The sequence below is a fragment of the Wolffia australiana genome, chromosome 3, assembly GCF_029677425.1.
Source record: "Wolffia australiana isolate 7733 chromosome 3, ASM2967742v1".
NCBI classification, from domain to species: domain Eukaryota; kingdom Viridiplantae; phylum Streptophyta; class Magnoliopsida; order Alismatales; family Araceae; genus Wolffia; species Wolffia australiana.
Genome location: NC_135837.1, coordinates 5,215,277 through 5,227,973, shown reverse-complemented (window position 1 = coordinate 5,227,973; position 12,697 = coordinate 5,215,277). Strand labels below are relative to the sequence as shown.

The following is a 12,697-nucleotide window of genomic DNA, read 5'->3' as shown; positions in this document are numbered from 1 at the left end:
TGGATATATGTAACGTTTTCACTCCTGCCCGTCATGTTTCATCCGAAACAATAATGTAGAAGTCCAAACCGGATGATCAAAACTTTTCATTCGAGAACAAGCATCACTAGAGGGTGATGATCTTGTGATGACACATGATGGTGATTCAACAATGGACTCAATTGGCACAAACATCTTGTTCTTCTCTATCAGACAGGCCATTTCACAAGTCAATGAGTTGATAACTGTGATTTGAGGGTCGATTTCAAAAGCCACAAGACATCGGGAGATGACAACAACTCTTGGCATTCCTTACTGCGGAAGACTACCCCTTGACACACTTACCAGATGGAATTCCATCACGCACATGCTAGAAGCATTGGTGGAAAGAGAAAGTTTTCCAACATGACATTTTGGAACTCGTTAAACCTACACATTAATAAGGATTAATGAGATGTGTTGAATGTGTTAGTCAAATTTTTGAAGCCAGTTGCAAAGGCCATAGACTCATCGTTAGGACAATGATGTTGATATTTATTGCAGTTGTCAGTGTAATGACATTGATGGACGCCCATTTGGAGCGATAACTTTTCTTCTTGGAGAACTACAGTAAGAGCTTGAAAGAAGAATCATGTGTTTTGCTTGAGGCTGCTATCAACCTAATGGCTGAAGAGTAAATTATTTTTTTATGATTTAGTGAAATAGTATCGTGTATGTCACAGCTCTGTATTATATTAATGTGAAATTGGCTTCTAGGGATCCATTGGCCACATAGGACCCCTCCCATGGGTTACTAAGACCGGTCATGTCTGTTTTGTTGATTTCGTCATACGGGTAAGTGATATTGGTCAAGTCCATTCAATCAAACCCCTAATACAGGTGGTGATCTTGGTCAACTGACACAGGTTTGTGACCTCAGTCATATCATCTCAGTTAGTTTAGTTAGTCGGCCACTAAAGTTGGTCACGTCAATTTCGGATGAACCCATCATATAAGTCATTGAAATTGGTCTGGTTGGTTTGCTCAATAAGGTCCGTGACCTCGGTCATGTTGTCACAGTCAGTCATCTTAGTGGCAACAGTCACACTGTCTTTGTAAGTATGGTCAGTCAGCTCAATGATATCGGTCACGTTCTCTCCATCAGTTTGATTAGTCAGGTCGGCGATGTCAGTCACCTAGGTCATGTCAGTTAGGTTGGACATATCATGTGGGTTATTGATATCAGATTTATTTTGAAAACATCCATTTTACAATTTAAATTTTATATCTTTTAAGCATCTCCAATCATAACAATATTTTATGATTAAAAATAAACTTTCGTACATAACTTAATAGAAGGTGAGTAATTAAGTCAAATCAATCAAATATCTTGATCAAACTTGAACCAACTTATTGATTGGTCAAACCATTAATTCATTCACATAGAATTGAGTTTTGTTCGATCAAATCTTTCAATCACATTTGGATGATGTGATTCAATTTGATACTCTGTCCCTAATATCCAGTAAGCACGATTCAGAATATCTACTAGGCAAGTAATTAAACATCATATAAATACTTGGAACATCAGCATGCTTATTTTCAAATATACCTTTGAGATACTTCTTTGGAATCATGTTGAAATTACCCTTTGTCTCGTAATGGAAGCATTTATCATTTTCTTCATTGTCCTTTTTTGGAGTTCCTTTGTCTAGCTTTTTTCTCCTTATCTCTCTTTGATGTAGACATGCAAAATCAGCTGCAAGGGACTATATTTATATGGGGTCCACTTTGGGGAGGGCACTTGTATATTTGCCTGGTAGTGTTCTTAATTAGTTTATTTTTATTTTTTTTAAAAGACCAAATCTAATTTGATTATTACATGTTCTCTTCTACTGGTTGACATTCATTTATCTGGGGGCCTCCAAATTACAATTGGTCACCTCCACAACACTCAAGTAGACTCAAAACTTATACAGAATAGGGTCACATCACCCGGGAGTCCCACTCGACCAAATTTATCTTTATCTTGGTCCAAGGCCAACACATCACCTAGATGATAATTTTTATGTTTATTATTTGATAAAAAAATATAAGACTAGGTGCAAGATGGTTAATTCCATACGGCTGACTTTGGTTGATTGTGGATGACATGAGAAGTTTCCAAAAATAGAGAAAATGAAGACTAACTCGTTTAATGCCACAAGCAGCTAGAAATTGAAAATCTCTAAGGATGGAGAACCAAATCCAAGTGTGTGGGATGTATTGAAACCATTCACTCATTTGTACTTGGAAGGTTAGATAATGGTGGATAATGGAGCCTTAAAAGAGAGATTGGAGGCCATTGAAAGAGGGATTGGTTACTGAGGGATTCGCCTGAAAATATTATCAAGTACCTTTGGGAATTCAACAATATCACATCTCTTTCGTAGGAAGAGGGGAATTTCCTTTCATGAACAATTTACGCCATGAGATTGATCTCATAAGAGTGGTCTCTTACTACTTTATTAAGGTGGAGAACAATCCCCCTAAAGTTGTTGAGACACTTGATTAGGAAAAATCTTCTTCAAATCGCTTGTGTGAGGACCCTAGTCAGTTTGGCAGACCACTTAAGACCCACATGCATGTGTTGAGTTCATGCATGCACAAATTGCAACATGGGACAATGATGCCCAACCTTGTTCAAAGCAATGACATTAGAGGTACAGATGTTAGACATTGTGCACAACAATGCCTTCACAGGTCAGATGCAACTATTGTGTGGGAAGGCACAATATCTTTAATTAGAGCATTTTGGTGTTGTTCATAGGGTGACAAAGCAGGAGACCCACATGGAGCACATTTGGTGGAAATGAAATATGTTATGAGGTGTGGCAGTTGAGACATATGGATGACTGTTGCTACTTGAGTAGATGGAGCAACAATTCTGCATTGGGTCAAAAATGAGTCCTGATAAGTAGGGCGTGAGAGACATTGGTTTTCAAAATAAAATTTAAATGGTCCGTATCATATATAATATCATGTTTGTATCGGACATTGAGCCAAGATTGAGCTTGAAGATAAGACTTTTGTTGTGCAATATTTGGGGCTCCATGAATTGTGCAAGTGCCAAGGCCATTGCAGTGCAATTAGTGTTCGCTCGTCTCAATACCGACATCGGATTATGGTATTGGGCCGGGTGCTGACTTGGATATCAGAAATCATTATTCCAATATTTTTATCAATATCTGGATATTGGATCACGATATCGGATATGTGTTGCTATAGTACCGATATTCGATTGTTATTTGTTTTGATATTGTCATCCGCCTCCGTCTCTCAAAAAGGATGACGATATCGGATATTGAAGTTAGATGTCGGATTTCAAAATCCAACATGGAATCTTTGTAAAAATACATTTATTTGTTGAATTTGTTTGCCGTGCAATGGTTTGGTGAGGACAATCGTCTGCCAGCAGGTAAGCAAAGAATTTTCTAAGTGTATTATTACCACGTTTAATATATACCCCTCTAAAATGTTGTTTTCTTCCATATGGGATCATAGGATTCTACGTAACTCCCATATGGAAAAAAATAAAAATTTTGATAAAATACTTAATTTATACTTAATTATATAAAAGTTTATCTTATAACCTTGTTTGAGTTATACACCGCAAAATTTTTGTTTTCTTCCATATGGGACGACAGGATTTGGAGTTCAATATTAAACAAAATGTTTGAGGCATATATCTTAAACAAGGTAGTATTATACTGAAAACAAAAGGTTTGGGCGTTGTTAACGTGAATCATCTAAAACCATGTTCAGTATTGATTTTTTCTCTTGATACCGGATATCGTTTTCCGGATATCGGTTTCCAGTATCCGGTATCTGAGATCCGCTTCATCCTTAACTGTTCAATATCCGTTCCGATATCCATTTTACATATGAAAGTCCTTATCCGTTTGATATCCCATAACCGGTATCAGAAACCGTCCCCATTTTTTCCGGATATTGGATGTCGGTTGTTCGATACTGGATATCGGATGGATATCAGATGTACATTCTCTAGGTGGAAGGTTTATAGTTTGGGGACCACTAATCTTGTTAAGTGTCAAATTTTTAGAAGCACAAATTGATACTATAGCCTTAGAGTACTACAAACTTAACACATATGGTGCCAACGTAAATCTTTGATGGCACCCATACACGTAAATCTCCAGAACCCCCCAACTGTAAACCTTAGAGTACAAAAAACTTAACACATATGGTGCCAATAATACTCACAATACAAAAATGGAACTCATGCCTCCAGTCTTGATCTTTGTGCTAAGGATTGGGAGAATACCTTAATCATAGGCAATGCAATGATAAACCTTTGACAACATGCTAAGCTTTGTTGATTCTGCCACTTTGCTCTTGCACTGCCCATGAGCCCTACGTTGATGCCTTGGCCACAAAGCACACATGTGGGTCTTTGGCCAACGATGCACTCCATTGTCCCTCCAGTTCTGATGCCATATGTGCAATCTTTAGAGGATGCGGCACAATAAAAGGGTATCCCTAACCCCCTTCAGCATCTCCCCTGGTTAACATATGCTTCGCACAAGACTGCATTGAGTCTGAGATTGTCATCACCTAGGCCCAAAACAGGTGTCGTTGTTCAATTTTTGAGTGTAGGGTGCACAAGGTATTTTCGCATGCTCAGCTTTATTTGTGGTGCATCCAACATCATTGGTGTGAATTGGGCGCATGCATATATCTGTTGCATGTGCATCACAATGTTGGTCACACCCACTACCAAACACATATGTAGAACTGCCATTGTTGTGAACTGTAAGCAAGATAACCAGTGTGTGTGGACGCCATCAAGAGTGTGCATGGATGGCACCTTATTGCAGTGTATAACATCACAAAGGCAGGTGCCCATAGGTGTTTTGAGCCCAGCACGAGTGCCGCACTACTGCAGCAATAAAAAACCCAAATAGATAGGGGACATTGAGGAAACCGCCATGAGGTCAAACTCCAAGTATTGTATTGATTGGACTGACAAGAAGATAAAGTTTTCTTTTCTTTCTTTTTTAGAAGAAAAATGAAAAAATTCTGAAAGATTTTTTTTGGATTTTTTGAAAGTAATATCTCTTGAGGAAAACATTCATATTTCAAATAATCATTACACACATTGGTGTGATGTTTTAATGTAGGAGACGAGGCGCCGGAGAGCCCGGCCACTGTCTATTGCCTCTTTGGCACGGGCGATGGCAGCCGCAGGGTCATGGGCTCCACGGCAGCCGAGTAAATGATCAGCCATCGCTGCATTCAGTACAATTCGGTCGTACGCCGGGCCTTTCTCCCCTCCCAGCGCCGCCAGCCCCAGCTCTATATTCCTAACCACCTACACAACCATATTCATTTTAAAATAAAAAGTGATATGAGTGAGATTTATATGCCAAAAATTTAAAGTAAATACTCAAAGGGGAGAGAGAGAGAGAGAGAGAACAGACCGATCTATCAGTTCTGGGTGTGTCGGAGGGTTCGAATCCGTAGGCGCTAGCGTCAACAACTAGGCTGAAACTCTGACGTGATATTCCTTGACACACAAATGATCAAATTATGACAATAAATTACGATCATAATGACTATACAAATGAAATATTTAATTAACATCGTTAATCTCGGAAGAAATTAAGAAAACGTAATTTTGTCGAAAAATTATCTTCCTAAGAAATGAAAATCATGAAGAACTTGATGCACTTATGATAAACCCTTAGTATGGTGATGAAGATGACTATAAATTAAAACAAAATTTATTAAAATTCTTTTAAGCATTGATATGCTCTGACGATGTAACCCCCCATGATGATCTTTGTTATCATCTCATTCATAGCTAGTCTTGATGCACTGTTGATCCGTGTCATCATCATCATCACAATGTCATAATAACAACAAAATTATCATCATCATCATCAAATCAAAGCAGACACATACCATCGACTTCGGACGCAGATTCATCATCATGGGGGTGGAAGCCTGAACAAAAGTTCACTGGAAGCCCCTTTGATGCGCTCTCCGACCTCGCCTTTGTTGTCATTGAGAGAGCACCTTCTTCGCCCTGCGTTTGAAACAAAGCCTGATCTAATATTTTATCCCGTAAATGCAAATAATTATTTTCCCAGAAAATGCAGACCCCGAGACGACTCCACAAGCGGGAAAACAATATAATTAGTTCAAAATAAAAGATTCATTAAACAGAGAAGTAATATAATCAGTTACAGGAAAAGTATTCAAAAATCATAAATTTTGGAAAGGCACTCTTTTACTCGTGCCAAAGGACAGAATAATTAGTTTGCAGAAAAAAGAATCTCTTCAACTCAAATTAAAGTATTCACAAAAGTGGAGTTTTTTTAAGGGAACAACCTTAACAACTAAACCAGAGTGGACGCCTCTTCTTTTCATAAGCATCAGCAAAGGATCAGCATAGCCTTCATGGTAGAACCCAGTAATAATGGATTCTCTGCCTTTAGCCTGATAGATTCTACGTGTCAGGATCAGAGAACCTTTGCCCATTGATTAAGAGTTGGATCGGACAGTTCGAGAGAGGTTTGAATGCACTGACCCTCACTATTTGCTGGACCTTCTCAGAACTTGCCAATGGCGGACGTTTCTTGATGTGTTCTCGGAGGCTGATGAGCGAGTATCTGCGTAATCAGTCCGTTCTTGAGGAAATTTATTGGGATGCCATGCAAATTAAAAAAAAAATATTTTTTAAATATTTATCACCAACAGATTGTATGAAAGTTATGTTTAATGGGTCAAAGTAAAAGATTTATTGCATTATTGATTTAGTGTAAATAGATAATCACAAAAGGAGGATTAGAACACATACAGAGGCGGGCATGCTTCGCGAAGACTTACATATGCCAAGCCAACATTTTCGTCCTAAAAAATGAGAAAATTATTATTTTCCACGTTCAAGAAATCCATCCAGATGATTTTCCAAATTCCATGAACCTCGAGAAGTTTTTTTGCTTGCAGCGGGGTCAACTGCACATTTGCACCCATGAATTTTAGCATTTGTTCTTCCGTTACACCCCCCTAAAGAACACAGACACATTAATCGTCCGCGAGAAATTTGATAAAAGAAAACAATCACTTATCGCAAAAATTAATAGGAAATTACTTTAGGTGCCATCCAGTCAACACCATGAAGCAGGCAAGCTTCTCCATAACAAGCTCTCACAGCAGCAACAAACAATGTACTCCTGAAGAAACGTGTGTTTCCATCATAAGGCTCACCATAGTGAGTCAAGGATCTCACATCAGCAACAGGAGCAGATCCTGATGACCAGGACAGAAATCTATCAGAAAAGTTATGCAAAGCTGATGGATGAAAATAGTTAACGTTTGGCGTCCAATTTTGGCATCACAGCTCAAATTATTGTTAGAGTCCTGATGAGATAACTGATTCTTGAAATCGTAGGGTTATAAATACCCCCGTGTAAGGTCATCAGATGGACTTTTGATGAAAGATCACCTTGTGGTTTCTTGGCACGAGTAGCTGTATCCGGCTTTCATGAGGGCAAGAACTCCCGATTCGGAGGTTCTTGAGAGTTTTCTCATATCGTTCTCTCTTCTTATCTCTTATATCTCTTACCTCTTCCATATCTCCTATTATCCTCTCTACCCCTCGTTCCATTTCTTGCTTTTGTTAGATCTCCAAGGGGATCGTAACATAATGATGATGACGAGCAGTGATTCTGATACTTTCTGCCTCGAATGTTATCATAAGAGGAAGAGAAACCGGCCTACAGACAGACATGCCGCCACGCTGGCACGTGAAGACTTAACCAAGACGCAAGGCTTGAAGTCCAGCCTATCATATCAATAAGACCAGCGCGGGATAGGACCAACTGATTTCTTGAATTCAAATCGCACCACCGACTCCAAGGGAGAAGGGAGATCCTCCAGCCCTCATGATACCAGAGGAGCATCAATGAGATCTCTCCCAAGGAGTTCCTACACTACTCTCCTTCCGTATTGAGTCTACACATTCTACAGATTGTCGGTGAATTTCTTCAAGAATGATATTGCCACATTTGGAAGTTTCTTGGATTTGAATTGGTGTATCTCATAAAGATCTTGAATCTTCATCAAGATCGTTAGAGACGTCACATACAAATTGTCATCATTGTCTTCATACATATAAATCATTTGAAGACAAATTCGTCCTCATCTCTTGTCATTTTTCTCGTACCAAAATGGATGACCATTATGATGACGAGTGGACGATGAAAAAATATCATCATCATACGTCTGAATCATCTGATGACAAATTTGTCATAGTCTTGTCATCATCTCATCATGGTCTCGTCATTATCTCATCATTGCCTCATCATCATCTCATCGTTTGCATGTACCAAACATGGACGATGATGACAGTGGTGGTGAAGAGAGGACGATGATGATGATAAGGCGATGATGAGATGATGACAATTTGTCATCATCATCGCCGTACCTCTGAATCATCCAATGACAATTTCGTCATCGTCGTTTGATCCTTTACCTTATACCAAAGAGGACGACCATGATGACGAAAAGTGAACGATAGTGAATTCTGATCAACATACATCCGAATCATCCAATGTTGAATTCAGCATCGTCTTGTCATCCATCTTGCATCAAAAACAGATGACAATGACATTGATGATGAAGACTGGAATATGAAAACCGTCCTTATTTGTTGTCATAAAAATAAAGATCATCAATAAATAAGTAAATAAGGATAATGACATAAACTAAGGATCATCATGGTCTCGTCAACCCTCGTGTACCATAAATATAAGACGAAAACGATGAAGAGCAGACAATTACAAATTCTATCAACATCAACTTATGTCCTAATCATCCACTGACAAGTTCTTCATTAACTTTTCATTCCATCACGTTATTCATCAGGAACCAAAAGAAATGTGATGATGAGAGGACGATGATGATGAAAATTTCCCCTCATCATCGTCATCGTCATGCATCTGAATCATTTAGAAACGAAATCGTCATCGCCTCATTAATGACTCACCATACATCTCCAACCAAAATGTATGATCATAACAATAGCGCTCTCGTCGCTATCCTCAACCAAAGAAATAGTCAAGATAGAATGCATCACCTGGTTCATCGTCAAATGCAAGGCAATAGGCCTTCAATTCCCGGTCTGTCTCACGATTCATCCGTTGGCCAATCAGAAAAGCCGCAATGAGAGCTTCACGGATAGTTGAGTTTCCATCTTCCGGCTCCAGGGGAAGAACATCCCTTAAAACACCTTTAACTTCCTCATACCCCAAATGACCACCTGCCAGCACCTCTCTAAGGGCACCCACCAATCTCATCTCAGCAGCGCTCCGGCCGACGAATCGGGGACCAGCCCAAGTGCCTCCCATTATTGTGCCTTCTGGGTCTGCTATAAATAGAATTTCAGCAGGTAGAACTTTGAGAAACTGCGGCCAGAACTCTTTCATAGCCCGTGCTTCTCCTTCGCTCCATTGAGTTTCTTCAGGAAATGCATTGGCACGAATCGCCATTGCAGCAAAGAAAGCTCCTAGCTGCGCCGGAGATACTTCCTCGCCTTTCAGTTCTCCCTTAGCTTCCAAAATTAGAATACCGTAAGATCAAGATTTTAAACCCAATTGGAAAATTAGAATACGGTAAGATCAAGATTTAAAACCCAATTGGAAAATTAGAATACGGTAAGATCAAGATTTAAAACCCAAGTGGAAAACTGTTCAAATAGCTTGCTGATGTAAAAAAAAAGGTAAGTTTAAGAACAATGATAGAACTTAAATATTATGAGAAATTCTCTTCCTGCCTGAATGTAGGAAATTATGCGTGTCTTTTAATTTCTTACGGCCGTGCTGTTGAGTCTTACAGAGTTGAAAGGAGAAGCTATATGTCGATTATTTTCAACAAAAAGACAGTACAGGAGGAAAATTGATTTTAAAAATGTATATTTATCGAGTTCTGAGAACAAGAAAGAACACTATAAAGAGGCCATCGGTTTAGCATCAATTCCTGAAGACACATTCCGTGACATTGAAAGCCTGAAAAGAACAATGGATAAAACTAGGATGAAGTTAATAAAATATAAATTACAAATGAGTTTTTTTATTCAATAAAAATTCTTAAGAAAAAAATTAAGGAGATTGATTAATTCAAAGAATTCCATTTTTTAAAAGCAACCCCCTCTTTGTTTCTCATTAAATCATCCTAATTTAAAATTACAAGAAATGTTTTAGACAAAAATTCGAACGAAAATAACGAAATGATTGAGAGAGAAAGGGTTAAATTTAAGATAAATAGCTCCAGGAGAATTTCTACCTGAGCGGAGGATTGTGGCGAAAACTTTGTAAGCCTGTTCTTCGCTCAGCGGTCTCGTCTGAGTCGGCCCAGTACAGACCCTAGCCTGGGCCTCCAGCACCGTCTGGTTCGGCACAGGGATCCCCGACGGGCGGTGAGACGACGACAAGGCAGGATTCCGGAGATCCAAACCCCCAATTCCCAAATCCTCCATCAGTTTCAAATCAACCGAAGCACAAATCGTCTTCGCCCTTGTCTCCTTCCGATTCCAGCGACGAACTTCTTGTTTCGATCCAGGAAACATGATTCGATTCCCAAACCTCAAAATTCGCTGCGGAAGCGCCGATCTCGATCCCGTAGACCATGAAGAATTCACTCTGATTGAGGCTGAGCTCCCACTCTGCCGCCACGCGGTCGCCATAGCTTCTTCTTCTTCCCCCCTCTTCGTCAACTTTGAAGATGGATATTTATACCGAATTCGAATAAATAATCAATTAAAATAATTTATCCACGTGACCTAACCATCCTCCTCTGGTCCTGTCCATAAAATAATCATTTTATGCTTTCACAAGTCACCAAGTATAGTGTAGGGACGCGGACGGGACGATTTTTCGTCCCGGACGAAAACTCGCCCCGTCCAAGGGTTTGGACGAAATTCAGGATGAAAATTCGTCCCGGGGACCACCGGACGGAACGGTTTTCGTCACGTGGGATGAAAAAACCGTCCGTCCGGACTACTAGGATGATAGACGGATGAATCTGGACGAAAAATCGCCAGATTCACATCTGACGATTGAGATGTAGCCACGTGGCCTCGCTACAACAATTTGCATCAAAGTCCTTGTATTTTTACGCGCATGCAAACTGATGACTCTCAGAAATAATTGTACATATGTCCATTAGAAAAATCTATATCGATAAATTAAAATTATAAAACGGGTTTTTTTTCGTCCATGACGAGGAACGGGACAGTTTTTTTCCTGAACGGGATGAAAATTCATTCCCGGAGGACTGGACGGGACGGTTTTCATCCATCGTCCATGTCCACGTCTGGGACGATCAGGAACTATATTCACAAGACTGAACTAATTCTTAGAAACTAATGATTAGAAAATAATTATCAAAAACTTGATTAGAGTGAGGTCGTGCTCACCCCGTCCTGATGCCGGTTTTGTGACGGATGTTGTGCCAGACATGGCATGACGATGTTGGATATCGGTTGCAAAAGTACCACTATTGAATATCATTATCTTTCCTGATTATTGGCGTCCCCTTTGCCTCATAAATTGGAAGTAAATATCTGATATTGGTTGCTACAGTACCATTATCCTATATCATTATCAGTTTTTGTGATATCCAATGTATAAATTGAATAATAATTTAGGTAATTTATCTAAGTATGAAAATAAAACCTATAATTAAGCTATTTGACCTTTATTTTCTCCATTGTATGAATAATACTATAATAATATTTAGTGTTAACATATGTAACTAATATTCAATTAAGTTGACCAGGTTGAACTTGTTGGAGAACACGAGACAAATGTGAGTCACAAACGAAAAAAGCCAACTGGGAAATTTATTGGTCCAGTTGGGATACATAATTAACGTTAGAGGACCGATGCCATGCATTCTGTCTACCCCCTTTCCATCATCAGTCATACATCCTCATCGAAAACCGAACGAAAGACTTTATGTCTTCCAGCTTGTCCCGTCATATTTTGTCATAATATTATTTATTTGTCACAATATTGGTGTTTACAATAATAATATCAGATGATAAAGTACTGATATCTAGATATCTGATATCATTATTTGTCCCAATATTGACATCTGCCTTTGTCTCAAGGGTTGGATGATGATATGGATTTCTCTGATATCCACGTATTAATTGAAATAAAATTTAAATAATTTAGTTATTTGACTTTTACCCTACTCTCAATATGAATGATATTATTCATTTATAGTTAGTATAAAGTCGACCAGGTAGGAATGGTTGGAAGAACCCAAACAGATAGAACCAATACACTAATGGTCAAAGTCAACAAGAAAATTTATTAGCCCAACCCGGACACATAATGAATGTTTGGTGACCGATGACGTAAAGTCATCAATCCTCCCTCTTACGACTTTGTGCCTTCCAACAAATCCCATTCATTCTGTCATCGGTTGAAATCATCTAAAGACTTCCCAGATACAGATGCAAGACACCAATGGTCAAAGTCAACAGGGATATTTATTTATGGCAAAAACATGGTGCTGGCTACGACAAACCTAGGGGTTGTGCTCTTTGACCAATCCATTTGTGTCCTGGATGCCACCTAGGGGCGAGTATATACATGTTACGATGAAGTGTTTGCACGAGCTTATAAGCATAGGGGATGCATAAATATCATAATGATGCACAGACTTG

The 12,697-nt window shown here is 39.0% G+C and overlaps 1 protein-coding gene across 1 annotated transcript; it reads right to left on the bottom strand.

Moving 5' to 3' along the window:
* Positions 1-4,947: 4,947 nt before the first annotated feature.
* Positions 4,948-10,725, bottom strand: LOC144700729 (anthranilate phosphoribosyltransferase). Its single transcript, XM_078572213.1, has 10 exons — positions 10,306-10,725; positions 9,101-9,574; positions 7,115-7,272; positions 6,946-7,029; positions 6,821-6,873; positions 6,551-6,632; positions 6,352-6,459; positions 5,923-6,046; positions 5,439-5,524; positions 4,948-5,329 (listed from the first exon to the last, which is right to left on the bottom strand). Exons 1-10 carry the CDS (start codon positions 10,703-10,705, stop codon positions 5,108-5,110), a joined length of 1,791 nt encoding a protein of 596 aa, XP_078428339.1. The 5' UTR covers positions 10,706-10,725; the 3' UTR covers positions 4,948-5,107.
* Positions 10,726-12,697: the final 1,972 nt, after the last annotated feature.